The sequence below is a fragment of the Camelina sativa genome, chromosome 20, assembly GCF_000633955.1.
Source record: "Camelina sativa cultivar DH55 chromosome 20, Cs, whole genome shotgun sequence".
Taxonomy (NCBI): Eukaryota; Viridiplantae; Streptophyta; class Magnoliopsida; order Brassicales; family Brassicaceae; genus Camelina; species Camelina sativa.
Window position 1 is genome coordinate 26,005,390 of NC_025704.1, and position 25,946 is coordinate 26,031,335.

General features: G+C 33.0%; 2 protein-coding genes across 5 annotated transcripts; one reads left to right on the plus strand and one right to left on the minus strand.

The window, feature by feature from the left end:
* LOC104771708 (regulatory protein NPR3) lies at positions 18,534-20,995 on the plus strand. Its single transcript, XM_010496281.1, has 4 exons — positions 18,534-19,310; positions 19,414-20,161; positions 20,238-20,438; positions 20,523-20,995. Exons 1-4 carry the CDS (start codon positions 18,777-18,779, stop codon positions 20,777-20,779), a joined length of 1,740 nt encoding a protein of 579 aa, XP_010494583.1. The 5' UTR covers positions 18,534-18,776; the 3' UTR covers positions 20,780-20,995.
* Positions 20,723-23,685, minus strand: LOC104771707 (transcription termination factor MTEF18, mitochondrial-like). Of its 4 annotated transcripts, none has more exons than XM_010496279.2 (4): positions 23,470-23,685; positions 21,603-23,363; positions 21,169-21,377; positions 20,723-20,795 (listed from the first exon to the last, which is right to left on the minus strand). In XM_010496279.2, the coding sequence occupies exon 2, from the start codon at positions 23,355-23,357 to the stop codon at positions 21,612-21,614; it is 1,746 nt and encodes a 581-aa protein (XP_010494581.1). In that variant the 5' UTR covers positions 23,358-23,363; positions 23,470-23,685; the 3' UTR covers positions 20,723-20,795; positions 21,169-21,377; positions 21,603-21,611. The 4 variants fall into 4 exon arrangements, with proteins under 4 accessions (XP_010494581.1, XP_010494580.1, XP_010494579.1 ...); XM_010496278.2 differs by having other exon boundaries at positions 21,169-21,488; XM_010496277.2 differs by having other exon boundaries at positions 21,169-21,516.

The following is a 25,946-nucleotide window of genomic DNA, read 5'->3' on the forward strand; positions in this document are numbered from 1 at the left end:
AAAGAAAACAGTAAGCAAAACATAGCATGCAATTCCCATAATGAAGAAACTAACTTGTAATCTAGTTTGAGCAAAAGAAATAAACCATTACTAATGCATTAACATAGTATAGGTAAGCTACAAAAAATAACCAGCTACAACCAATATAAATTCGTTCATGTGTGGATATAGACTCTTGAGAAGCCTAAAAAGCCACAAGTTGTACCCATCAGCTATTTGGAACAATAAACATACTAATCAGTTCCAATTAGATAATTTCTAGATGATGTTAAAATTGTCTTAACATCAGTATAAGACAAGTTTCTTTCTTTAGGAAGTTTAGTCCTCTGTTATCTTCAACATTTCTAATCTATATTCTAAAGCTGATTATGTTGGTGATTTCTTCAAAAGAGTATTCTCTGAATATGCTTGATCTTCAAGTTCTCTTTTCTTGTGTTGTTGTAAGCTTGAAGTAGCTTGGAGACCAAGCAGAATATATTTAGGAGGATCTAAATATATATATCAAAATGTTAGTTTTACTTTCTTTAGGAGAAATCTAAAGTTAGTTTTCCAAAAGTGTTTTGGAAATAAAATCTATATATAAGGAGGTGCTAAGATGTAGCACAACTTATGAGATTAGAGAGAAAAGTTGTTTTAGTTTTAAGAAGTTTCTAAAGCAATAAACAAGAGTTATTTGTTTAATCTTTGTGTTTGATTCAATATTTGGTATCAGAGCATTATTGAATCTTTGAAACACCAGTCGTTTGTCTTTGAACTAAGGCACCTTTGATCAAGAAGAGATGGGAGATATCATTGCCGTGACATCCGCACCTAAGGAGACCAGTACGTCAACCCTGCAATGTCCGATGCTTACCACCACCAACTACACGGTGTGGGCGATGAAGATGAACGTGATGCTAAGGGTGAACAAAGTATGGGAAACGGTTGAAACAGGGGAAACCGATGCTGATAAGGTGGATCTAGCTAAGGCTCTCTTGTTTTAATCGATTCCGGAGACACTAACCCTACAAGTCGGAACTCTGGCTACACCTAAAGAAGTCCGGGAAGCAATCAAATCACGTTACGTTGGAGCTGAAAGGGAAAAAGAGGGCAGGTTACAAACTCTGATGTCGGAGTTTGAGAGGATGAGGATGAAAACCACTGATTCAATCGACGATTTTGTGGGAAAATTGTCTGAGCTTGCATCAAAGTCAGGAACCTTAGGCGTGAATATAGAAGAACCTAAGCTGGTTAAAAAGTTTTTGAATAGCCTGCCAAGGAAGAAGTATATCCACATCATTGCAGCTTTGGAACAGGTTCTTGACCTTAACAAGACAAGCTTTGTGGATATAGTTGGTCGGCTTAAGACTTATGAAGAAAGAATTCGAGATAAGGAAGATCAAGAGGATGATCAAACCAAGCTTATGTATGCGAATAATTACCAGGAGGGTTATGACCATGGACGAGGCAGAGGTGCAAGAGGAGGACGCTTTGCAGGTCGAAGCAGAGGACGAGGCCGTAACAACTACTAGAACAGAGACAAGTCCTCGATTGTTTGTTATCGATGCGACAAACATGGTCACTATGCCTCTAACTGTCCGGATAGGTTACTCAAGCTACAGGAGATTCAAGACACAACTGATTCAAAAACCAAAGACACTGAGGAGTTATTGATGCATGAGGTGGTTTTTCTCAATGAAAAGAAGGTTCATCCAAAGAAGTTTGAAACAAACATTGCTTGAGATGATGTGTGGTATCTCGACAACGGAGCCAGTAACCATATGACTGGGAACCGGCGCTACTTCACCAAACTCGATGAGACTGTTACAGGCAAAGTCAGATTTGGTGATGACTCGCGAGTCGACATTAAAGGGAGAGGCTCAATTCTCTTTGTCACCAAGTCAGGTGACCGGAAGATCTTGGCTCAAGTCTATTGGATACCAGACCTCAAGAGCAATATCCTCAGTCTTGAACAAGCAACAGAAACAGGGTGTGAAGTTAGAATGAAGGAAAATTACTTGATGCTACATGATCGTGATGGAAAGCTTCTGGTAAAGTCAATTAGATCACAAAACAGGTTGTACAAGGTTCGTATGGAAGCTGAGAGCAACTTACTGCAAGTTAGTAAAGCGGATCCTCCTACAAGGTGGCATGAAAGACTCGGGCACATCAATGTTAGAACAATGGAATCAATGGTTAGAAAGGAGTTCATCACCGGAATTCCAGACATGAATTTTGCTAATAAAACTTGCTCTTCATGCTTGCTTGGGAAGCAAACTAGGAAGACGTTTCCACAGGCAACACGGTTCCGAGCTGACGACCACTCGACCTGATCCATGGAGATTTATGTGGCCCTATCTCGCCTGCAACAGTAGCACAAAACAAGTATATTTTTGTGCTCATTGATGATCACTCTCGTTACATGTGGTCTCTGCTTTTAAAAGACAAGAGTGACGCCTTTGATGCTTTCAAAAGGTTCAAAGCTCTCGCTGAGCAAGAAAGTGGAACAACGATCAAGGTGTTCAGGACTGATAGGGGAGGTGAATTCGTGTCCTTCGAGTTTATGAACTATTGTGCAGAACATGGAATTCAATGACATCTGACGGCTCCTTACTCACCACAGCAGAATGGGTGGTGGAAAGAAGAAATAGAACACTGCTCGAGATGACAAGATCCATTCTAAAACACATGGAGGTTCCAAATTACAGTAAAACCTCTATAAATTAATAAGGTCGGGACCACAAAATTTTATTAATTTATAGAGGTTTTAATTTATCGATAAATTAATAATTATTAATTTATCGATAAATTAATATTTTATTAATTTATGAAGAGATTTTTAATTTTCATAATTTTTTAAAAATTATATTATAAAATAAGATACTTTTTGATCATCTACAAGTTGAGAGTGTGCTCGGGCAAGTGGGCTAACCGGAACTACTAGTGTTATCATTCATAATATTAAAGAATTTTCTTAATTTATAATCTTGGCTATCGTAATTGTTAAGTTTAGAGTTTAGATATAAATGATAAATGTTAGAAGTTTAGAGTTTAGAAGAAATTGCTACCATCATTCATGGTAAAGATGAAGTCAAAGAATATATTGTGGTAATTTTAGAACCAAATACATGTAAGGAAACAATTATCGCATTTAGGATTCTCCATGATTTTTGGATGCGATTTGAGAAGACATCAATGAAAAAGATTAAAGATGAGCTCCAATAAGAATGCAAATTCAAGAATATGGAAACAACAATAGAGTCATATTTCACTAGATTTTCTTAGATATATATATATATATNTATCAATATTAGCTTGATTATTAATTTATGATATTGATGGGACCATATTTTTACATAAAATTTGTGAAAAAAATATTATCTTATTAATTTATCGAAATGTGTCATTTTTTACACCGGCCCAACTCGGGACCGGAAGAATTTATTATTTTATAGCGAGTATTAATTTAAAGAGTATTAATTTATAGAGGTTCTACTGTACTTGTGGGGAGAGGCAGTAAGGCATTCGACCTATCTGATTAACAGAGTGGCTACGAGATCGTTGTATGACAAAACACCGTACGAGATGTTTAAAGGGAGAAAGCCAAACTTAGAACATTTGCGTGTTTTTGGATGTATTGGCTATGCACGGGTGGAATCAAAACATCTAAAGAAGTTAGATGATAGATCGCGTGCGTTGGAGCACATTGGAACTGAACCAGGAAGCAAAGCGTATCGTTTGTACAATCCTTCAACGCCTAAAATTGCAGTAAGTCGAGACGTAACCTTTGATGAACCTAAGAAGTGGAACTGGAGTGATACACACGATGAAACAGAGGTCTCCGGGTCCTTCACTGTAACGTTTGGAGATTTTGGTAACAATGGCTTAAGAGAAATTGAAACAGATTGTGTACCAGCTAATAACTCTGAGAATAGAGTTGAAGTAACAGGAGAGTCACTAGAACAAGAACCGGAAGCAGCTCCACCTGTCTTAAGAAGATCAACTCGACCTAGTGTAAGACCAAGTTATTTGAATGATTATGTGCTGTTTGGAGAAGAAGAAGCAGTATGACTCTTGCTAACCTTTGATGATGAGCCAAGAAACTATGAAGAAGCAAAAGAGCTAGATGTGTGGAGAGAGGCTTGCAATGAGGAGTTGAGTTCGATTGAGAAGAACAAAACTTGGAACCTAGTTGAGTTGCCAGCTGGTGTGAAACCAATTGGTTTAAAATGGGTATTCAAAATTAAAAGGAATTCAGATGGGAGCATCAACAAGTACAAGGAAAGGTTAGTTGCCAAAGGATACGTACAGAAACATGGAGTCGACTTTGATGAGGTATTCGCTCCAGTAGCACGACTTGAGACAATCCGCTTCATCATTGCATTGGCTGCATCAAGAGGATGGGAAGTGCACCATCTCGACGTAAAGACTGCTTTTCTCCACGGAGAACTTAGAGAGGAAGTTTTTGTTACTCAACCTGAAGGTTTCAAGAAGAAAGGAAGTGAAGAACTAGTGTTCAAGTTGAATAAAGCTCTTTATGGTCTGCGACAGGCTCCTCGAGCTTGGAATCATAAGCTTAATCAGATTTTTATGGAATTGGAGTTCGTTCGTTGTGCTAAGGAACTTGCTCTGTATCGAAAACAGGTAAAGGAGCATTTGTTGATTGTTGCGGTTTACGTTGATGATCTTCTTGTTACTGGAAGCAACTTGAGCTTAATTCATGAGTTTAAACTCAAAATGTCATCTCGATTTGAGATGAGTGACCTTGGTAAGTTGACATATTATCTTGGCATTGAAGTTCTGCAAGAAAGCAGTGGAATTACGTTGAAACAGGGGAGATATGCGGCTAGGATTCTCGAAGAAGCTAGTATGACAGAGTGTAATGCCGTACAAATTCCAATGGACTCAGGTACGAAACTCTCTAAATCAATGGCAGAGCAATCTATTGATGAACAAGAGTTTAGAAGAAGCATTGGTTGTCTTAGATATCTAATTCATACCCGGTCTGATCTGTCGTTTGCTGTTGGGATCTTAAGTCGCTATATGCATTCACCAAAGAAGAGTCATGGGGTTGCTCTAAAGCATGTTTTGAGGTATTTGCGAGGAACTACAGAGTATGGTCTCACCTTTAAACGAAGTGATAACTCGGGCTTAGTCGGTTATAGCGACAGTAGCTACAATGTCGATGAAGATGATGGAAAGAGTACTAGCGGACACATCTTTTCTCTGAATGGCTGTCCTATTACTTGGTGTTCTCAGAAGCAGGAGATAGTGGCTCTGTCCTCTTGTGAAGCTGAATTTATGGCGGCTACTGAAGCAGCGAAGCAGGCTATTTGGTTGCAAGATTTGCTCTCGGAAGTAACTGGTGAAGCTCTTAAGAGGGTGACTGTTCGTATAGATAACAGGTCAGTTATAGCAGTCACCAAGAATCCTGTTTTCCATGGTCGCAGCAAGCATATCCATAGGAAGTATCACTTCATTCGTGAATGCGTTGAAGATGGGCAGATAGAAGTTGAACATGTTCCTGGCGTTGAGCAAAAGGCTGATATCTTGACAAAACCTCTTGGTAGAATCAAGTTTAGCGAAATAAAAAGCTTCATTGGAGTTCATGATGTGAGTGAGCAAGGTGTCAAGCTTAAGGGGGAAAATGTTGTTGTAAGCTTGAAGTAGCTTGGAGACCAAGCAGAATATATTTAGGAGGATCTAAATATATATATATCAAAATGTTAGTTTTACTTTCTTTAGGAGAAATCTAAAGTTAGTTTTCCAAAAGTGTTTTGAAAATAAAGTCTATATATAAGGAGGTGCTAAGATGTAGCACAACTTATGAGATTAGAGAGAAAAGTTGTTTTAGTTTTAAGAAGTTTCTAAAGCAATAAACAAGAGTTATTTGTTTAATCTTTGTGTTTGATTTAATACTTTGTAGCTGAACTTCATCTTCCACATCTTCGTTCACTACAAAAAAAAACAGCAGGATGTGAGAGATATTATAAAGGAGCAGTTACTACAAAAATCAAAGCAAGGGAAGACAAAAAGAGTCGAAGCAGCAATTACTACAAAAATCAAGCAAAGGAAGACGAAGAGGATCAGTCAAGCAATATAAAGAATTCAAGATGATTGATTGATTTTAATCATGGACATGTGACACTCTCTCCATTGCTGATGTGGCAGAAGGATGGAGAGAGTTGGCCAACTTTCATAGTATAGATTCCATGTCCATATATTTATTTTCTTTCAAATTTAAGTTACTATATAACTTGATTTTTTAATTGCATCTACTAATTCTGAAATGATTAGTTGTGTTTAATAATATTATGCAAATTCACCAAATGTCAATTATTTTAGTTTCGTCATAGTTGTTGACGTTTAGGGATAGTAGATTATTGGTTGAGGAAGTTTAAATTTGCTTTGCGAAGTGGTCATAAAATCAAGAAACCGTATGTACTTGAAATGTCGTTATTAGTTATTACGCCGAACTATGATATGCATTTGCTGCAAAACTACAACGATCTTCATTTTCTACAGTTAACAAACACATTCTCCAGATGTTACTTTCTTCATTAGTGACAAGACTACCAATCGAACACTTCAAATGGGATGGTAATCTACAAATCGATGAGATTTGAAAGGAACAAAAATAAGTTGGAGATAGTAGCAAAGATAGGGTATAACCATGGATCAATTGATACCCATGGATTTTCTAAACCTAGTTTAATTTTAGTTGTTTTTGTAAATTGATCCCATTGAAAACTAAAAATTGACCCCAATGAATTTTTAATTTTGTATTTGACCCTTATGAAACTTTTGTTCCGCCTTCGCCACTAGTTGAAAATATTTTCATTAAATCGATCGAGTTGTGTGTTTGTTGTTATTGACAAATATTTGGAAAAAAATAAACAAATTATTTGAAAAATATATGAAGGATACTGTAGAAGAGAAAGAGGTCCAAGTCCAACAATATTAAGCCCAAGTCCAACAACATCAAAGTTTGATTGGAAATAGGACAAAGTCTCAACGGTCAAAACAGAGTTGCAAAACCAGTACGGAGAAATATGTGTCTTCTCCCATCCAAAAAGATTTGAGCTTCCAATGACTCACCCTAATATAGCTGCCCACAAAGACAAGTTTTGCTTTTGTACCGTTCTAGAGTGTTCCTTATTTTTTAGTGAAAATATACCAGTTTGACACAAATTTAGCAATTAATTGCTAGATTAACACTCCAACCTATCCAATAACTAGAATGACACAATTTTGAGGTAAAAAGACTGAAAACCCAGAAAATTTTCTTTTTAATTTTTATTTTTTTTTAAAAAACCAATATATCATTTAATATTTGGATTTAAAAATAGGATTAATGAAAAATATAAAGTGATTAAAAATAGAGTAAAAACCCAGAAAATTTGTTTTTTATTTACTTTTTTTTAAACGAAAATACAATATAGCATTTAATATTTTGATTTAAAATATGATTAATGAGAAATATAAAATGATTAAAAATAGAATTTTTATTTTTAATATAATTTTTAAAAATAAAGTATGATTTAAAATATAATGTATAAAAATAATATTCAAAAAATTGTTTATAAAAATATTTTGTATAAAGATATGATTTAAAAATATGAAGTTTAACATATATAGTTTAAATAAGTTTTATTTAAAATATAATGTATGAAATTATAACTAAAAAAGTAATGTATATAAAAAGTATTAAAATAAGATTTATGAAAATATAATATAATATATAAAAATATGATTTTAAAATATGAGGTCAATTTTTTAAATATGATTTAGGAAATTAAAATGTATAAAATATGCTTTAAATATAAGAGTTTGAAAATATGATTTATATTAAATATAATTAATAAAAATATGACTGAAAAATATAACTTAAAACAAATCTGTTGTCACTATATTTACATTTTACATCTAATAAATCTGTTATCAAACACAAGATTTTTGGAAGTAAATAAAAAAACTGTCATAGCGTAAAAAACCTGCCATAACATATAGTATTCACATAGGTCATTTTAGCAATTTTTTAAAAATGTTATAAATCTGTTATTAAACGACAGATTTTTAGTTAAATTAAAAAATCTGTCGTAACTTAAAACAAATCTATTATCACTAGAGGTTAACCTAGTAATTATTTTTTGTAAAAAAATCTGTCATGTTACGACAGATTTTTAATTAAGAAAATAAATCTGAAATAATTGAGGAAAATAAATCTGCCAGACATTTTACAAATCTGTCTATATTGTGAAAATATGTGATGTCTTTATAAATAAGTCTGTCGTGAAAAATAAATCTGTCATCAATTATAAATCTGTTATAACTGTGTTAAAAAAATCTGTCGTCCAAAATAAGTCTGTCATACAAAAATAAATCGGTTGTGCAAAAATAAATCTGTCGTACACAAATAAATCTGTCACAATTAGTCCAGCAGACTTTTGAAAATATTTAGATTTTCTTAAAAAAAAGTTCTGGGAGGGTAAATTTGACTTTATTTTTTTTCTTAATAAAGAAAAAAGGGTATTTTAGGTAAAAAAATAACTCATTTAACCCTCACATTTTATGAGTTAGTTTAATAATTAAACTCTTAATTTGGGTCAATTTAGTTTTTCTCCCTATTTTTTATATAAAAGGATATAAAACTCTAAAGTAATATTAAGCAAAATACAAATTTATTCAGTAAATTCCTTAGTTCTCAAAATCCTTTCAGATACGAGACAGGTAAAATTTATTGATATTCCATCGTAGTAATAAGGAAAGAACAAGAAAATCTCTATTCGCAATCATAGATGGTGACCGTGTATAAATGGAGGGCGAGATACCTTGACTCTTGAGGTAACCAACTCAACAGAACCTTATCTGAAATATTTCTGCAAATTGTGAATAGAGATTACCTTGAGGTCTTTAATTCACGTGAAATAGGGTTCAACTGTTTTCGTCATGACCTATGTAAGAATATGACCCAACTCCTTAGAATATAGTTTACATAGGAATATTATTTAACTGCGAGAAAGAAAACGGACGAGCACAAAGCCACGACAAGTCTATTTTAATGGACGAAAAATTCAAATTTCAACAGTCGAAACTCATGTTATATATTTTTCAAGACCATTTTAATGTATCCAAATTATTCATTATATATATAAAAGAGTTACAAGAAGGAGACTTTTATTAGTTTATAAACTGAATAAAAATATGTTTTTAGTCCGCGTAGCTTCTCAGCAGAAGCATCACCGACAGGTCCGACACTAATCCATCCACCGCTCCATTGGGATGTTTCCTCGTTAAAACAATTTTCTTTAGGCTCTAGTTAATCTCTTACTACTCTGTATATTTCTTCTAGAGTTTTTTAACAAATGTACCACATTTAAAACAAATCTGGTGGATTCTACCACATTCACCTGATCCTTTCTGAATATACCACATCATAGAATTACAAAAGACACATATAACCTTAGAATAGTTGAACCTTTTAGCTTTTTAATAATTAAATTTTAATTTTCTGTAAGTCACAAAGGTCTTGTCGTTTCATGCTTTTGTCCCCAAAATATTTTAGTTGTTTCTCTTTTTTTTATTTTTTGCATTTGTTTAGAAACCCTTCATATTTCCTATAGAAACTAAAACAAAATGAAAAATCTGAAAACAAAGAGAAACCAAACGAAACTTCAACGGCGGATCCCTCCCGGAGATGGAAACTAACACTGACACAGGTGACCAGGACGTAGATCGTCGAACCAGTGAGAGGAAGAAGAAGAGAATCAGTAACGGCCATGACGGGATTTCTCAGCCTGGTTCTTCTCCGTTCGGAGCTCCGTCATCCTCCTCCACATCTCTGTCTTCATCTCTTTTCGGAGCTTTTCTTACCACCGCCATCGCCGGAGCTCCAAAAAGCTTGACGGGATTTCGACATAGCTCTTTCGCCGGACCAACCGGAACCGCCAGATCGCCTCCTCATATATATCTCTTGGTCCTTGCCTTTAGTTCTGTCACTGGTTTTACTTTTACTACCGGATCTAACCATTCGTCGTTGGCATAGTCTTCCTCTTCTCCTTGCAAGACCAATGGACCAATTAAATGCACCAGGTTGTCCACTATTAATTTTATCATGGACAAGTTATTTTACAAAGACAATACTTTATTTACTCGATAGACAAGTTTTATATTTGTGGACAAGTAACTCTAGTAAACAACATTTTTATTAACTCGGTGGACCAGTTTAAACTCGGAGAAACAACTAGTCCTTTATTTATTTTTGTTGTAGACAATTAATTTAAGCTAATGGACAAGTTTGTACTCCTCAACTTGTCTACGTGACATTCACAAAACTAAATTTTGTCCACCGTCTTATAATATTCCACCAAATCTCGTAGACAACAATTATTTGTTTTTTGGTCCACAGAAGAAATAACAAAATAACTTTTCAGATAAATATCTCTATTGTCAATTTGTTTTTTTTATTTCGTGTTTTTAATTTAAATTTAAAATATCTCCATAATTAATATTATTATGGGTCCTATATCACATTAAAAATCCGAGAGTTTTGTTTTTTCTGCAGGGACAGTTTCGTCTTTCTATTATCTAACAAAAGTTAATTGTGGTAGTTTTGAAAATGTTTTTGAAATGTGGCATTTTAGAAAAGTTTTATATGGAATGTGGTAGATTTATTAAAATTCCCTTTCTTCTATACCTTTTTCTTTCGGTCGTCAATTTTGTCTTCTCTTTCCACAGCAAAACAAAAAGTTCGCCGTATATATATTTGAATGGAAATTTACAAACTTGGTTTTTATTGTTTCAGTCAAGTCAAGTTTTTTGTTTTTGCTTTTTTTTTTTCTTTTGTCAGTGAAGTCAAGTTTGCTTTCCACTCATCTTTATATATCAACTAGAATTTGTATCCGCACACGCACGAGATTTTAATTTAAAATATTTTTATCAATAGAAATTGTTGAGCTCAAATATAATCATTCCAACTTTTGAATATAAATCTATATAAATACTAAACTTACTTTACTCAGTGATATACAACATATATATTTTTGAAGATAATATTTCTTTGTTATATCTATTTGCGATTTTATGTGGAATTTTAGTTATTTTTTTTATCAATAAAAACCATTGAATATGAATATAATTTGAAGATTAAAAGATAAATCTATATAAATGCCGTACTTATTTTACTAATATATATATATATAACATATATTGTCTAGTGTCGCAATAATATTGTCGATCTTCTAACCTTTTATCTTTAATAGAGTTCATTCCATATTCATATCCCATGAAAACATAAATTTAAAAGTTCTAATGTCAATATCGATCATTGACCTAATTATAGAAACCATTTAAACATATCGATATCCTACATGAAATGCGAATATACAAAGTTTCATGAATAATTTTAGTGTTATGTCGCTACAATAAGGTTATACAAATACATCATCTGCCATAATAAAATTTCCAACTAAGTCAAGAATGCTTAAATGATGAAACGTTTAAACCCCACAATGAATATCTATTCACTAATCCAAGTTACATATTTTTCTAAAATCTCATATGTTATTTGCAGATGTTAATTTTGTGATGCAACCCCAACTTCATTTTCTCAAAAAACATAGTGTACTTTAAATATGTTGTTTTTACCAATGTTTTAGGTTAAAAGCATTTGATAATATATATATATATATACATATATATAATATATATATACATATATATATATATATATATATATATATATATGTTATATATATGTTATAAAATTGTAGTTCCAGTTGATAATATATCTTATAAGATATGCTACACAAATCACATGCCACTTTTTGTAACGGCTAACATATCATTTTTTCTATATTTCCTGACCATTGATTTTTTTTTTTAGATAGATTATTTTTCCAAAATTCTTTTCATAGTTTTCCCAAAAAAAAAGTTTTCCCCCTTACAATATCTTTGTTTTAGATCAAAACTTTTAAGTTAAGTTAATTTAAGTAATTAATCTTTTCTTTCTTATAAGTAAAATTTAATAATAAATCTTTATGGTATATGTTTCTTAGAAACTAATGTTTCACTTCAATTTTATTTTCATGTTTAGATTTTTATAAATACAATTACATAACTTGTTTTTTTTATTCCACCATGCATTAAAATCTTACTTACATTCTAAAACTCATTAACTTATTCTAAATTTTGGAATATAATCATTTTTCGTTATTATTTTAATAATAACATTATTACTAAAACAAATTTATAGTATTATTTTTATAATTTTAAAATTTTCATTTATTTTACTTAATTCATTTTAGATAGTTATTATTTTTATTATTTACTAAAAATTATATTATTGTTTATACTATTTTAAAATTTAATTAATTTTAGTTAATTCGTTTTTTATTTATTTTTTTACTATTATTAATTATAAGTAATAAATATGCAATGAATGAATATTAAATAGTATTTTTTATGCAAAAAAAATTGATTATGTGGATCTTGATGTGAAGGAAGGAGAAGTGAACAAAGTTAACTTTATATATATAGATGATGAATATGAGTGTCGTTATCCATGTGGTACTCTTAAAATCATTATGGGGTTATTTGTATTCCGTATTCCTATACAAGAGAGGTGTACTTTGAAGGGAAATTGGCAGATATAACCTAAAAAAACTTTAATTAACTGGTTAACTATTCTAACTATAACCTTCTCATATTATGTATATTTTTTATAATAATGATAATATTATTCCTAGTATATAATCAAAAGTTGTTAACACATTCTCTCTCTCTCACCCTCTATGCACCCTCATTTCTATTATATATGTACACATATTTTATTTTCTCTCTTCTTTTTCCTTTTTTATCCTTTAATTTTTTTATTCTATATATTTCTATTTATCTGTTTATAGTTTACAATAAAATTTATTTGTTTTTGGATTTCACAATCTCAATCTAAAAACAAACTTTTTTTTAGTTTATCTAATTATTTCATTTTTTAAAACAAACAATTTTAACTCACTATATATATAAATAATAAAATTATTTGTAAAATATAGAACATAACAACATTCACTTTCATGTTTTTAAAAAAATATCATTCTCAATTTTTGAGTTATATTTATATTGCATAATTACAAAATTTAAATTATAATTACAAGTATGCAAACGATTTATATGTTATTGTTTTTTAGCGTTTAATTTGGTTGTTAGGGTTGACAATATTATATTATTTAGGGTATAGCGTTTTTATTTGATATACGTTTGTCTCGAATATTTGGATTCTCTATGTTGTATTCTTTAGGATATAGTGTTTTTTATTAAGCAAATATTCAACTCGAAAAATTATGTTTCATATGTTGTATCTTTCTTAATAAAAGACTTGTTTCATACTTTTCATTTTATTTTATACTATTCCATTTATGTGTTCTATTTAAACTGAAATGTTGTAAACGATTTATATGTTTTTTTTTGTCAATTATATGTTTTTTATAGCGTTTAATTTGGTTGTTGGGATTGACAATATTATATCCCTTATGGTATAACGTTTTTTATTCGATATGCATTTGAGTCGAATGTTTGGATTCTCTATATTGTATCCCTTAGGATATATAGTATTTTTATTAAGCAAATATTCAACTCAACATACTAGATTTTATATGACTTGTTTCATATTTTTCATTTCATTTTCTATTATTCCATTTGTGTGTTCAGTTTAAACTGAAATGTTGTATTTACAAATTATTTTTTTTCTTTTTGCTTTTTATTTATTTATTTAGATTTCTAAAAATATATTAAAAATAGTATAGTATAACATTATATTCATCCAAATTCTATATAGTATTATTTGTATCTAACTACCAACACTATATACTATTATAATATTTTTTACATCAGATTTTAGACATAAAATACTACATGTCATGTTAAACCTACAGCAGTAGCTGCTACACATTATACTCAGCATCTCCTTCCATACAGGGCATTCATACCACGTGACCCTATTTTGGTTATCTCACAATGGACCTTGGCCATTTCTTAATTTCACACATTAGTGTGCTATATTCTTCTTCAGTTTTTTTTTTATATTTGATTATCTCACAAAATTCCCCTACTTTTAAATGTGTTGGTAGGAAAGTTTTTAATTAAAATGTTGTAGGCAGTTCAAAATAAGTTATAAATTTTATATTTAAAATAAAACAAGTATTTTATGACCAAAATTTCTTACATAGACTGTGATTGGTAAATTTATAAAGTCATTAGAAAAGGAAAAATATATGAACAGAAAATACAATATGTTTAAATTTTCATTTATATAAATTTTAAATTTAGTTTTATTAATGAATTTAATTTAGATTTACACTATGTTTACCTTTTAAATGATATACTAGGTACGGATCCGCACGTACGTGCGTGATTGATTCAAAACTATTTTTACTATAAGGTTTGTAATATATTATGTACACATAGAATTACATTTATAGATATAATTATTTGTTAAATCATTTACAGTTCAAACTTATATTAGTTTGGTTTCATTCAGTTTGTGATTTTTGAAATAATAAAGGTTTCAACATAAAATTAAGATTCACAAAACAACATACCTGAATCTAACGTTTACCGAATTAGTGATTAATCAGAATTGTATAAAACTTGTAAATTATGAAACAGATAAAAACCATAAAAAAGATTTAAACTTGTTGACTATGATATATATGTTGATATGATGATGGTGAAGTTAATATGATTATGAAGGTATGATGATGATGATTATAGTATGACAATGTTGATGATGATGATAGTATGAGGATGTTGATATGATGATGGTAGGATGATGATGATGATGATGATAGTATGAGGATGTTGGTATTATGTTGATGATGATAGTATGATGATGTTGATGATATTGGGTTGATAATAAAGAAATTGATTGGTTAGTGGTTAACTCATAAACCCATTATAACCGAACTCATTTGATTTATGAACTCATTTAACCATCAATTTCTTTAACTCATTATAGTTCATGAATTGAGTTGAGTTGAGTTGGCTAATTAATCTTGACTCATTTTGACACTTATATATAATACTCTCCTTGTCCGGAACAATGTCAAAAATGCCATATATCAGAGAAAAAAAGCTAGAATGCCATATCACGTTTATTTATTTATTTTTAAATTTTATTTAAATCAAAATGTTTAGAAAAGACCAAAAACCCTTTAACCTAATACTCATTTATTTATTTTCCCTTCGGTTTTCTCCCTCTCGCCGACATATCTGAAAAAAACAAAGAGAGTGATTTTTTTTTTGAATGTTCCTAGATTTCTCTTCTGATCGTTGTGTGTGTGTGCTGCTATAGCCAAAGCTTATTTCGGTTCTCGTTTAGTTGCAGCGGAGATGAGGATTTGCGGCGAAGGAAGCCATGGAGGAAATATCTGGGGGCATAAATGAGTTGGTGATGAAGAGGGAAGATCTGGGGGCGTAAATGGACGACGGAGGAAGCCATGGAGAGGTTAAAATCGGGGGTTGATGACGGAGGAAGTAGTGAGGAAGAGTAATGAAAGGTTGATGGTGCATAATCTTCGGTGGTACTAGAGGGTTTAGAATTATAGTTGGTTTGGTAACAGTTGTACCCGCTGTATATATCATTTGTACTAGTTGTACTTTTATATATTAGTTGTACCAATTGTTCTATTCTCTATCAGTTGTACTCATTATAATATTATATCTCAGTTGTACTAATTGTATTAATTATCATATTGTACCAGTTGTCTAATTTTTTCTCATTAGTTCTAGTTGTATTTCGTCTCTGATTTTATTAAGGGTAATTTATGAATATCATATTTTTTATGGCATTCAGATTAAAAACTAACATGCCAGATTAGTTTTTGTCAGTTTGTGGCATAACCTTGCGCCCCTCTGTCCCTTAAAAATTGATATTTTGTGATTTTTTTATTCTACAAAAATTAATGTTTTACTATTTTTAGTTAATCAATATTAAACTTTTGTGAATTTCAAGAAGTAATCATTAAAAAAATTTGAAAATCTAATCAGTCATTAGTTTATAAATATATAATTATTTTTAGTAAAAAAATAATATTGTATTTAATGTTAATAATCATTACTTCTTAATTTTTCTGAAAATCCTCGAACATCAATTTTTAAAGAACAAAGAAAGTATGGCTTTAGAGAGTTTTAAGTTTTAACCACTTCGTTAAGTTACCCTCTGAAAATTATTTTCTTTCTTTTCTTATAAACTAATTCAATAGTTGTCGCTCTTTCATATACTATTCAATCTTAGAAACATTACATGTCTTGAAATTTGGAACTATAGTATAGGCCACATAAAAGAATGACTTTGGTCATCACAATATTATTATGAAATTTAATAAAGTCGGACCACACTACGTACCTACAAAATAAATAAACTATTAGTAATCAGGATTTTATCTAGCTTTTTTTTCCCGAAAAGAAAAAGTGACGTTGTCTAATACGTAACCATATCACAGCAAATCCAACCCACAAGCCGACATCATTCATATGCCGTTCGCATTTTTGCTTGCGTCAGTTCCTTCCGTCATCAATTGTGACGGCTTTTTCTTGACTTAAGCCTGTTTAGTGACGGCAATTAGCATAATCATTAGAACTTTATTTATTAGTATTAGTCCTATATTCCTTTTTCTTTATATAAACAAAAAAAATTGGGATCCGTAGACCCATGCATATTGAAAGTCCATCTTAGAAACTACTAATTCCTAATTTCACTAAATTTTATATTTTCGGTTATTCAATTTTAACAGCATGTATTTTTTATTTTTTTTTTCCATTTTCAAAAATTTTCTTTTTTCTATATTACTTTTAAAAAATATGTTTTATGGTATTTATTTTCAAAAATACCTTTTTAATATATTAAATGACTAAATTTTAAAATTAATTTAATATATTATAATTGTATAAAAGATAGTAAAAATAAAATAAAATAAAAAACTAAACAAAAGTATTTCTGAAATGGAATATTTCAAAAAGAACATTTCTAATAAGTTTTTTATTTTTTAATTATTTAGAAAAACAATTTATAATCTACGAAAATGCATAAAATCATTAAACTATGCTAAAACTTTTGAATAGTTAGCATGTATAACACAGTGAATCAAATAATAATTTTTCTAATTTTTTAGTTTTCGTTAAATTAATAGAAAACAAGTTATTTTCTGTGAATATATTATTATCATGCGAACCTTTGATTTATCATATATGTTTTTCAGGTAATTTGTGAATTCAGAATCTTAAACTCTATTTATTTAAAACTACATGTCAACCATAAATTATTATATAACAATAATTTTATAAGAATCAAAGATTCTGGGAGTTTAAATTGTAGAGTGGATCTGATTTGATTTCATATATAGTCACTAGTTTATTGGTCAATTAAAACGAAAAATGCATTCACATCATACAAAACAATTCTTAAATATATCTATGACAAAATCCCAAAATTGTCAATAAAAAGTTCACTTTTGTTTTATCTTTAAATTATACTAGTTAACTATTGTGAAAAATAAGCCTTCTATAAAAAAAGCGAAGGCTGAAAAAAATTATATATATAAAAAAGCGAACATTTTTAAATAGAAAGTGTCGAATTGTTTGTTACAAATTTTAAAACTTAAACTACATTTAAGCTTTAATGTGTTTTCTACATTAAAAAAAAAAACAAAAACTATATTAAAATTAGAGAAAAATTGTAGAAAATGTTAGTGTGTGGCGTCATGATACACGGAGAACCTTTGGCACCACACACGTATTTTTCTTTCTAGTCTTTGTTTTCTATTTGTCAACTTTCATATTCAAGTCTTTGTTTATATATTAGACCATGTTTTTAATCTAAATGCTTAAAGTCACATTATTAATAATAATGTAAGAGATTAGTATGTATATTATATAGTTTGTTTCCTTCCTTCCTCATCTTCACATTGAAGCTGTCTCTTTCTTTCACCATCAGTTGCACCTGTTGTGTCTTGTTTGTTCTCAATTTCATCATCTTTTATATATCACTTCCTTTTTGGTTCTTTCCTCCATCCAACTTTTGCCTTCTCCTCTGATCTTATCTTTTTACGATTGTGCAGATCTCAGTCTCTAATTCCTTCGTTTCCTCAGATTCTTATAGGGTTTTTTTTTTTAATTCTCTTTTGGTTTCTCCCAATTTTGTTTGATTCTTTCTTTAAAGTTTTCACCTTTCCTTCTGACTCTCTGTTTAGGTCAGGACATTGATTCAGAGTAATGTTCTGTCTGAAAAATTCGATTTTGTTTCTATAGTTTCATAACTCAGTTCTCCAAGTTCACAATTTTCACCCTTTTGGTTCTGGGTTTGGTTATTTCCCTCTTAGAAATGTGAATTTAGGGCTTTTGTTCCTTGAGACTTGTGTGATCTTTGATCCTCCATGCAACAACAACAAAAGCAGAGCTTTTGATTTGGTTGATAATTCTGCAAAACAGAAGGGGAATAAAATGGCTACTTTGACTGAGCCATCATCATCTTTGAGTTTCACATCTTCTCATTTCTNATAGAGTAATGTTCTGTCTGAAAAATTCGAACTTTTTCTTCGATTTTGTTTTTATAGTTTGTTAACTCAATCCTCCAAGTTCACAATTTTCACCCTTTTGGTTCTGGGTTTGGTTATTTCCCTATTAGAAATGTGAATTTAGGGCTATTGTTTCTTGAGACTTGTGTGATCTTTGATCCTCCATGCAACAACAACAAAAGCAGAGCTTTTGATTTGGTTGGTAATTCTGCAAAACAGAAGGGGAAAAAAATGGCTACTTTGACTGAGCCATCATCATCTTTGAATTTCACATCTTCTCATTTCTCTTACGGTTCTATTGGGTCTAATCAATTCCCATCAAGCTCAGCTTCGAATCCTGAAGTTGTTAGTCTAAGCAAACTCAGCTCCAATCTTGAGCAGCTTCTTAGTAATCCGGATTGTGATTACAGCGATGCGGAGGTCATTGTTGATGGTGTTCCTGTTGGTGTTCACAGATGCATTTTAGCTGCGAGAAGTAAGTTTTTCCAAGAAATGTTCAAGAAAGAGAAGAAAATTTCGAAAACTGAGAAACCAAAGTACCAGTTGAAAGAGATGTTGCCTTATGGAGCTGTTGGTCATGATGCTTTCTTGTACTTGTTGAGTTATATCTACACTGGCAGATTAAAGCCATTTCCTTTGGAGGCTTCGACTTGTGTTGATCCAGTTTGTGCTCATGACTCTTGTCGACCCGCCATTGATTTTGTTGTTCAGTTGATGTATGCTTCATCTATTCTCCAAGTGCCTGAGCTAGTTTCATCTTTTCAGGTAAAAATCATCTTTTTTTTCTCTGTGTCTCTTTGTTTCTTGATTTACAGACCTCAATGAGAGCTTAAAGGTTTGTGCTTTATGTTTGTGTGTGTGTTTGCAGCGGCGGCTTTGTAACTTTGTGGAGAAGACCCTTGTTGAGAATGTTCTTCCCATTCTTATGGTTGCTTTCAATTGTAACTTGACTGACTTACTTGATCAGTGTATCGAGAGAGTGGCGAGGTCAGATCTTTACAGGTTCTGTATCGAAAAAGAGGTTCCTTTCGAAGTAGCAGAGAAGATTAAACAGATTCGACTCAAGTCTCCACAAGACGGAGGAGAGAGCAAGGTTTCAGAGAAATTGCTTGGGAGAATTGGAAAAATTCTCAAGGCGTTGGATTCAGATGATGTTGAGCTTGTGAAGCTTCTTTTAACTGAGTCAGATATTACTCTAGATCAAGCCAATGGTCTGCATTATTCAGTGGTGTATAGTGATCCAAAAGTTGTTGCTGAGATTCTTGCTCTTGGTATGGGTGATGTAAATCACAGAAACTCTAGGGGTTACACGGTTCTTCATTTTGCTGCAATGCGTAGAGAGCCATCGATCATTATATCGCTTATCGAAAAAGGCGCCAATGCATCTGAGTTCACATCTGATGGACGCAGTGCGGTTAATATATTGAGAAGACTGACTAATCCAAAGGATTACCAAACAAAAACGGCGAAAGGGCGTGAATCTAGTAAAGCACGGTTATGCATTGACATCTTGGAAAGAGAAATCAGGAAGAAGCCTATGGTTCTTGATACACCAATGTGTTCCCTATCTATGCCTGAAGATCTCCAAATGAGACTGTTGTACCTAGAAAAGAGAGGTAATTGACTAAAAGTTGTTAAAATCTTCTGTATCTTTACGATATATATTTGTTAAAGCATCACAACCTTTTGCAGTGGGACTTGCTCAGTTGTTCTTTCCAACGGAAGCTAAAGTGGCTATGGACATTGGTAATGTAGAAGGTACAAGTGAGTTCACAGGTCTGCCACCGCCTTCGAATGGGTTAACGGGAAACTTGAGTCAGGTTGATTTAAACGAAACACCTCATATGCTAACCAAAAGACTTCTTACCCGTATGGAGGCTCTGATGAAAACAGGTTAGGTTTTTGTGAGTTTACTCTTCTTCTTCTTCTGCTGCTCATTTTCTCTTGACTAACTTCATTAACCATTACAATATGCAGTTGAGACTGGTCGGAGATTTTTTCCATATGGCTCAGAGGTTCTAGATAGGTACATGGATGAGTACATAGACGAAGACATCCTCGATGATTTACGTATCGAGAAGGGATCTACACAGGAAAGAAGATTGAAGAGAATGAGGTATAGAGAGCTTAAGGATGATGTGCAAAAGGCGTATAGCAAAGACAAAGAGTCTAAGATTGCACGTTCTTGTCTTTCTGCTTCATCTTCTCCTTCTTCTTCCATAAAAGACATCTGAAGAACGCAACATGAATCTGCACCATAAGTTAAATGTAATTAGATATCTTTCTTAAAAGGGTTCTTCTTTTTGGGTCAGTTTATATACAGATGCTTTAGGTTCAGTTTTAATAAAGAGATAGTTAAATGTAAAGCAGTAAGAATAGGAGTGCTGATTAACCCAGACCATTCTAACCATATGCAATCTTTTGTTTTCTATACAAAGATATATATACTATTTTAGGTAATTTACAAAAACTTCTCAGATACCTGACACTTAAAATAGACTAAGACACTCCACAAAAAAATCAGGAAAAAACATGATCATTTGTCATAGACATCTTTGCATAGTTACAGGCGATAAGACTATGGTGGCTAAGAGTAAAGGACAAAACCATTGTTCCAAAAAACCTGTAATAATGCATTCTGAATAGAGCTGTCACAGGTATGTCCCAGTATGTAGATGTTAGCTGATCTCTTTGGTATAGGGTCGGGGCTTGTCTGACCAATACTCTCTTTCAACAAAGAAAGCCTTTTAAGATGCATCATACGTCAAAATGGCATATAGCATATCAACATTATGGAGAGTCTCTGTTCTTTCAGCTTTCTCCAAGTCCTTCCTGTCCATTTGTTGGAATTAATATCACTATACTGATGGATAGAGTTTCATACAATTCCAAAGGCGGAAATACTTATATGCATGGACATATTCTCTGATCCTCCCCACCGCACTGAAAAATGCCAGACTCAGGTCACTGACTGTGAGCACAGCAATGAGAAAATGCTATAGAGATCAACAGACATCTGCATCAGATTGAAGATAACATTTATATAATTGAACTGACCAGTTAACTTCACTCCAGGTATGATGCTTTCTTTATATTTTCCCAAGTAGCTGGACCTTCAGGGTGGGTACGGACAAAGTATGACACAAACAAGGTATTAGAAATACCAACAATAGTGCCTAGTGTCAGCCTCGGAATGACTGCATCTATTTTCCTCAACCAAATGTACATTGAGAACCTCTGATGTATTCTCTCCACACTATAACACAAATATGTTGGGGACTCTATCAAGGATTCAATTGGATAACCCAAATAATCTGTTAGCATATTGATCTTCTTTTTTATGATATCTTTCGGCCGGTTAAGTATATGAGGAGCCCGCTTAACTAGCTGAGTAACAACGTTATAGTCCAAACCAGCTTTCACAAAGCAATCAAATCTTTCCTGCAGCTCATCTCCCCTCCCTTGGAACTTTTTCAGAGCCCTCACCAACTCATCAGAATTCTCTACATACCCTAGCTTCAACAAGAATGCCGTCTTCTCTGCATTCCTCGAGTCCAGTGAACCAAGTTCAATCCTACTATTATTACTTTTAGAAGCTAAACTAAACAATTTCAAAGGCTCTCCCTTTATAATCTGACATAACTCGTCTCTTCCGATTTTTGATCTATTCCAAACAGCTCTAGGTCCTATCAGAGATGATGAACAGATAAGCTTCATGTGACACAGTAAAAAACTAACGATAAACTGCTTTTCCATTTTGATATATCTCAAGAACTTCAACGCCTCCAAAATTCTTTTAACAGATTTCTCCAATAGCATCTCTGGATTGTCTATCACTAATTTATCGATTTCATTCATCTCAAGTCCAAGAACTTTATGGAACTTTTCAAACATAATATAAGCTTTATTGCCAGAAGTTTCACCCACCAAATCTGGATATGCTTTCAAAAGACTACTCAACTTTTCCTCTTTAAACCCAACCTTATCAAGAAGCTCCATTGTTTCAAGAATCCGGCGCCAGTTATATGTTTTCCTATCAGACAAATAACGAGCAAGCCAGTCACATCCTATGTTTAACCCCTTCAACTTATTCACCACAGAAACAAACTCACTATCAATGCCACCAACAAGAAGCAACGGGCAACACGTAACAAGCTTAATAACTACAGGCTTACTAAGAACCAATCTCTCATAACCTTCAAGTTTCGAAGCCAAAACTCCATTCTCGTATCCGAAAATCTCTCTTACTTCTTTATACATTCGACCAATCTTGCCACGGGGAATCCCATAATGACAAAGAACATGAAAGTTCTCAAACATGACACTGTCATCACTCAAAAGCACCAAGTCACGCTGAAGGAAACGTGAAATCTCAAATGGACGCAAACCCAAACTCTCGAAAAATGGTTCAAACTCGTTGATGGGATTGTACCTTAGAAACTTGGCCAACGAACGAGATATATCCTCTTTACGAGTATCATCAATCTTGGACAACAAACTCAAAACAAAACGAGGGGAATTCTTACTTATATGCTCTGCATCAACAAAACTAAGAGTTCTCGTATGATGCAAGTAATCAAAGAGAGCTTTTTGAGCTTCGTTCTTCATAGCTTTAGAAACCCGATTCCCGAAAACCCTTGTTGGTGATTGAGACCAATGCCGTGAAGAACAGACAAATCTACCATTCTGATAACATCTCACTGTACTGTAAACATTATAAAGTTTGGACCTTGAAACCTTGTTTTTATGAGCAATGCAGATATTGAATTGAGCAATTCTTTCTAATTTTTTCAAGAATCTGGAAAACATCATTGCAACCTAACAAATTTAAGGTAAAAGAGAGGTATCAAACACACCAATCCTAAAACCCAGAGGAAAAATAGTGATCTTTCTTTAACAAATCATCGAAAGAATTGAAATTTACCAGAAAATTACGGATTATAAAGCGATTGAATCCTCCATCTTCTCCTGATTTTGTAAGGTTCCATCGCTCAGAACCTAAACCTTCCGTACCGTTTGTGATTTTCAGGCGACCGAAGGATATAAATTACTAGTAGGTCCTTGAAGTCTTCCTTTTCTTACTAATATTGACCAAAATGTATGTGTGTGTTTTTTTTTGGTTCTTAAAATCTTCTCACAGTGGTTGATCAATAATTTAGTTGAATGATTTACTTCAAATTTGCTATTTGATTTCTATAGAGTGCATTATCCATGGGTACTTTCGATAAAGTGCAATTTTCTTTTGTTGTTGGTAGAATGTAGATATATCGGAGTGTAACGAGCAAGCCAATCACATCCAGGCCCATGTATCTTTTGCCCATCTTGCACTTGGTTTTAGCTTAAGAATCATATCCTCATACATTGGTAGAATATTTCTGATAACTTCCGTGTTTCATTTATTTGTGTGAGGGATAATGAGGTCAGCCACTATAAGATTCTGCGTAGCTTCAGTTGGGGGTCCCATTGGACTTGTTAGTGAGGAGAGAGATAGCCAAGGGGTTCTCCACAGGGGTGTGTTCTTTCCCAAACCAATTAGAGCCCCAAGATTTGACTTGAGGAGGTTTTGGCCTAAGCAAATGCTTTTCCATCCATGAGAGGCTGAGGTTGGGGTCGAGGATTCCAGGAAAGGTAGTGAGGGGCAATATTTCCCTATTAGCACTCTTGCAATTAGGCTCTTAGGGTTAGTGAGGACTCGCCAACTTAACTTTACCAATAGAGCCTTGTTGAACAGTTTAATATCTCGAAGGCCTAAACCTCCTGTTTTTGTCGGTTTTGCTATTCTTTTCCAGGCCACCCAAGACATCTTTTTCATCTCTGTTTTTGAGTCCCACCAGAAGCGTGTCAGTGCGGATTGAATCCGTTTGCAAAGAGATGCAGGGAGGTGAAAACACGACATGATATAGGTTGGCATAGCTGTCAATATTGATTTGAGCATTGTTAGCTTCCCAGCTGTGGAGAGGAACCGTGAGGACCAACTAAGAGCTCTCTGTTTGATGCGATCCACTATAGAAGAGAAGAGGTCCTTTTTCTTCCTGCTAAATAGCTCTGGTAAGCCCAAGTACTTGCCTTGTCCTCCTTCTTTATGGATTTCAAGAATTCTTTTTGCTGATTCCTTAATCTCTTGGGGGGGGGGGGGTTTGAGGAGAAGGTGATGGAGGATTTAGCTTGGTTAATCTTCTGTCCCGAGGCTGATTCATACCTTTGCAGGATCCATCTGAGGGTTTGGCAGCTACTGGAGTCAGAGCGTATAAAAAACATGGTATTATCGGCGAAAAGTAAGTGATTCACTCTGGGACTTCCTTTTGATACTCGCAATCCTTGTAACTTTCCTTGGTGTTGAGATTTTAAACAAAGTCCTGATAGAACTTCGCTGCAGATAATGAAGATATAGGGGGATAATGGGTCACCTTGTCTGATTCCACGCTGGAGTTGGACTAGTTCTTTTGCTTGTCCATTGATGAGGAAGGAGTAAGACACAGTGGAGACACATTGCATAATCCAGTTTACCCAAGTATTGTGAAAGCCCAATTGTAACAACGCAGCTTTTATGAAGTCCCACTCTAACCTATCATAGGCTTTACTCATGTCTGTTTTCACAGCCATGAAGCATCGCTTTTGAGTTCCGGAAGTCTTCAGATAGTTTAGGGATTCATGAGTGATGAGGACATTATCCGCTATGGCTCTTTGCGGTACAAATGCTGATTGATTTTCTGAGATACAACAATGCAGGACAGGTTGTAGTCTTTTTGCCAACAGTTTTGCAATGATTTTGTAGTAAACTGAGCATAAAGCTATTGGTCTATAATCCTCAATTGTTTTAGCCACATTGGAATTTGGGTCTGACATGGGTATGGTTGATATTTGTTGGCAGGGAACAAGAGATGAAGAAAGCCTGGATCTCTGCAATGATTGCATCACCTACTGAAGACCAGTTCGTTTGGAAGAAGCTGGCTGAGAAACCATCCGGCCCTGGTGCTTTGTCAGGGTGTATCGAGAAGCAAGCCTGTTTGATTTTGAGGGGGTTGGCATGGAGATCAGCATCTCATTCATTTCAGGGGAGACACACGGAGTTAAGGCTTCTTTTACCACTGCAGTCCTTTCTCCTTCATGCGAGGTGAAGATATCCTGGTAATATTCAGAGTTTACTCTCACTATCTCATTTTCCTCATAGACTTTTGATCCTAAACTTGATTCTAAGACGGATATATTATTCAGAGCTTTCCTGTTTTTTGTAGCTGCATGAAAATATCTAGAGTTTTTATCTCCTAGGGTGAGCCAGAGTTGCCTGCTGCGTTGTTTCCAATACTCTTCTTCTCTTTTATAGGCTAAAAGCAATTTCTGATTGACAGATTCAATGGTGGTTTGGCACGCAGTATCATCACACATAGCTTCCTCCAGTTG

Coding starts and splice junctions, on each gene's coding strand:
- LOC104771708 (XM_010496281.1), top strand. CDS start 18,777: ATGGCTACTTTGACTGAGCCATCATCATCTTTGAATTTCACATCTTCT. Junction 19,311..19,413: donor AGCTAGTTTCATCTTTTCAG/GTAAAAATCATC, acceptor GTGTGTTTGCAG/CGGCGGCTTTGTAACTTTGT. Junction 20,162..20,237: donor GTTGTACCTAGAAAAGAGAG/GTAATTGACTAA, acceptor AACCTTTTGCAG/TGGGACTTGCTCAGTTGTTC.
- LOC104771707 (XM_010496279.2), bottom strand. CDS start 23,357: ATGATGTTTTCCAGATTCTTGAAAAAATTAGAAAGAATTGCTCAATTC.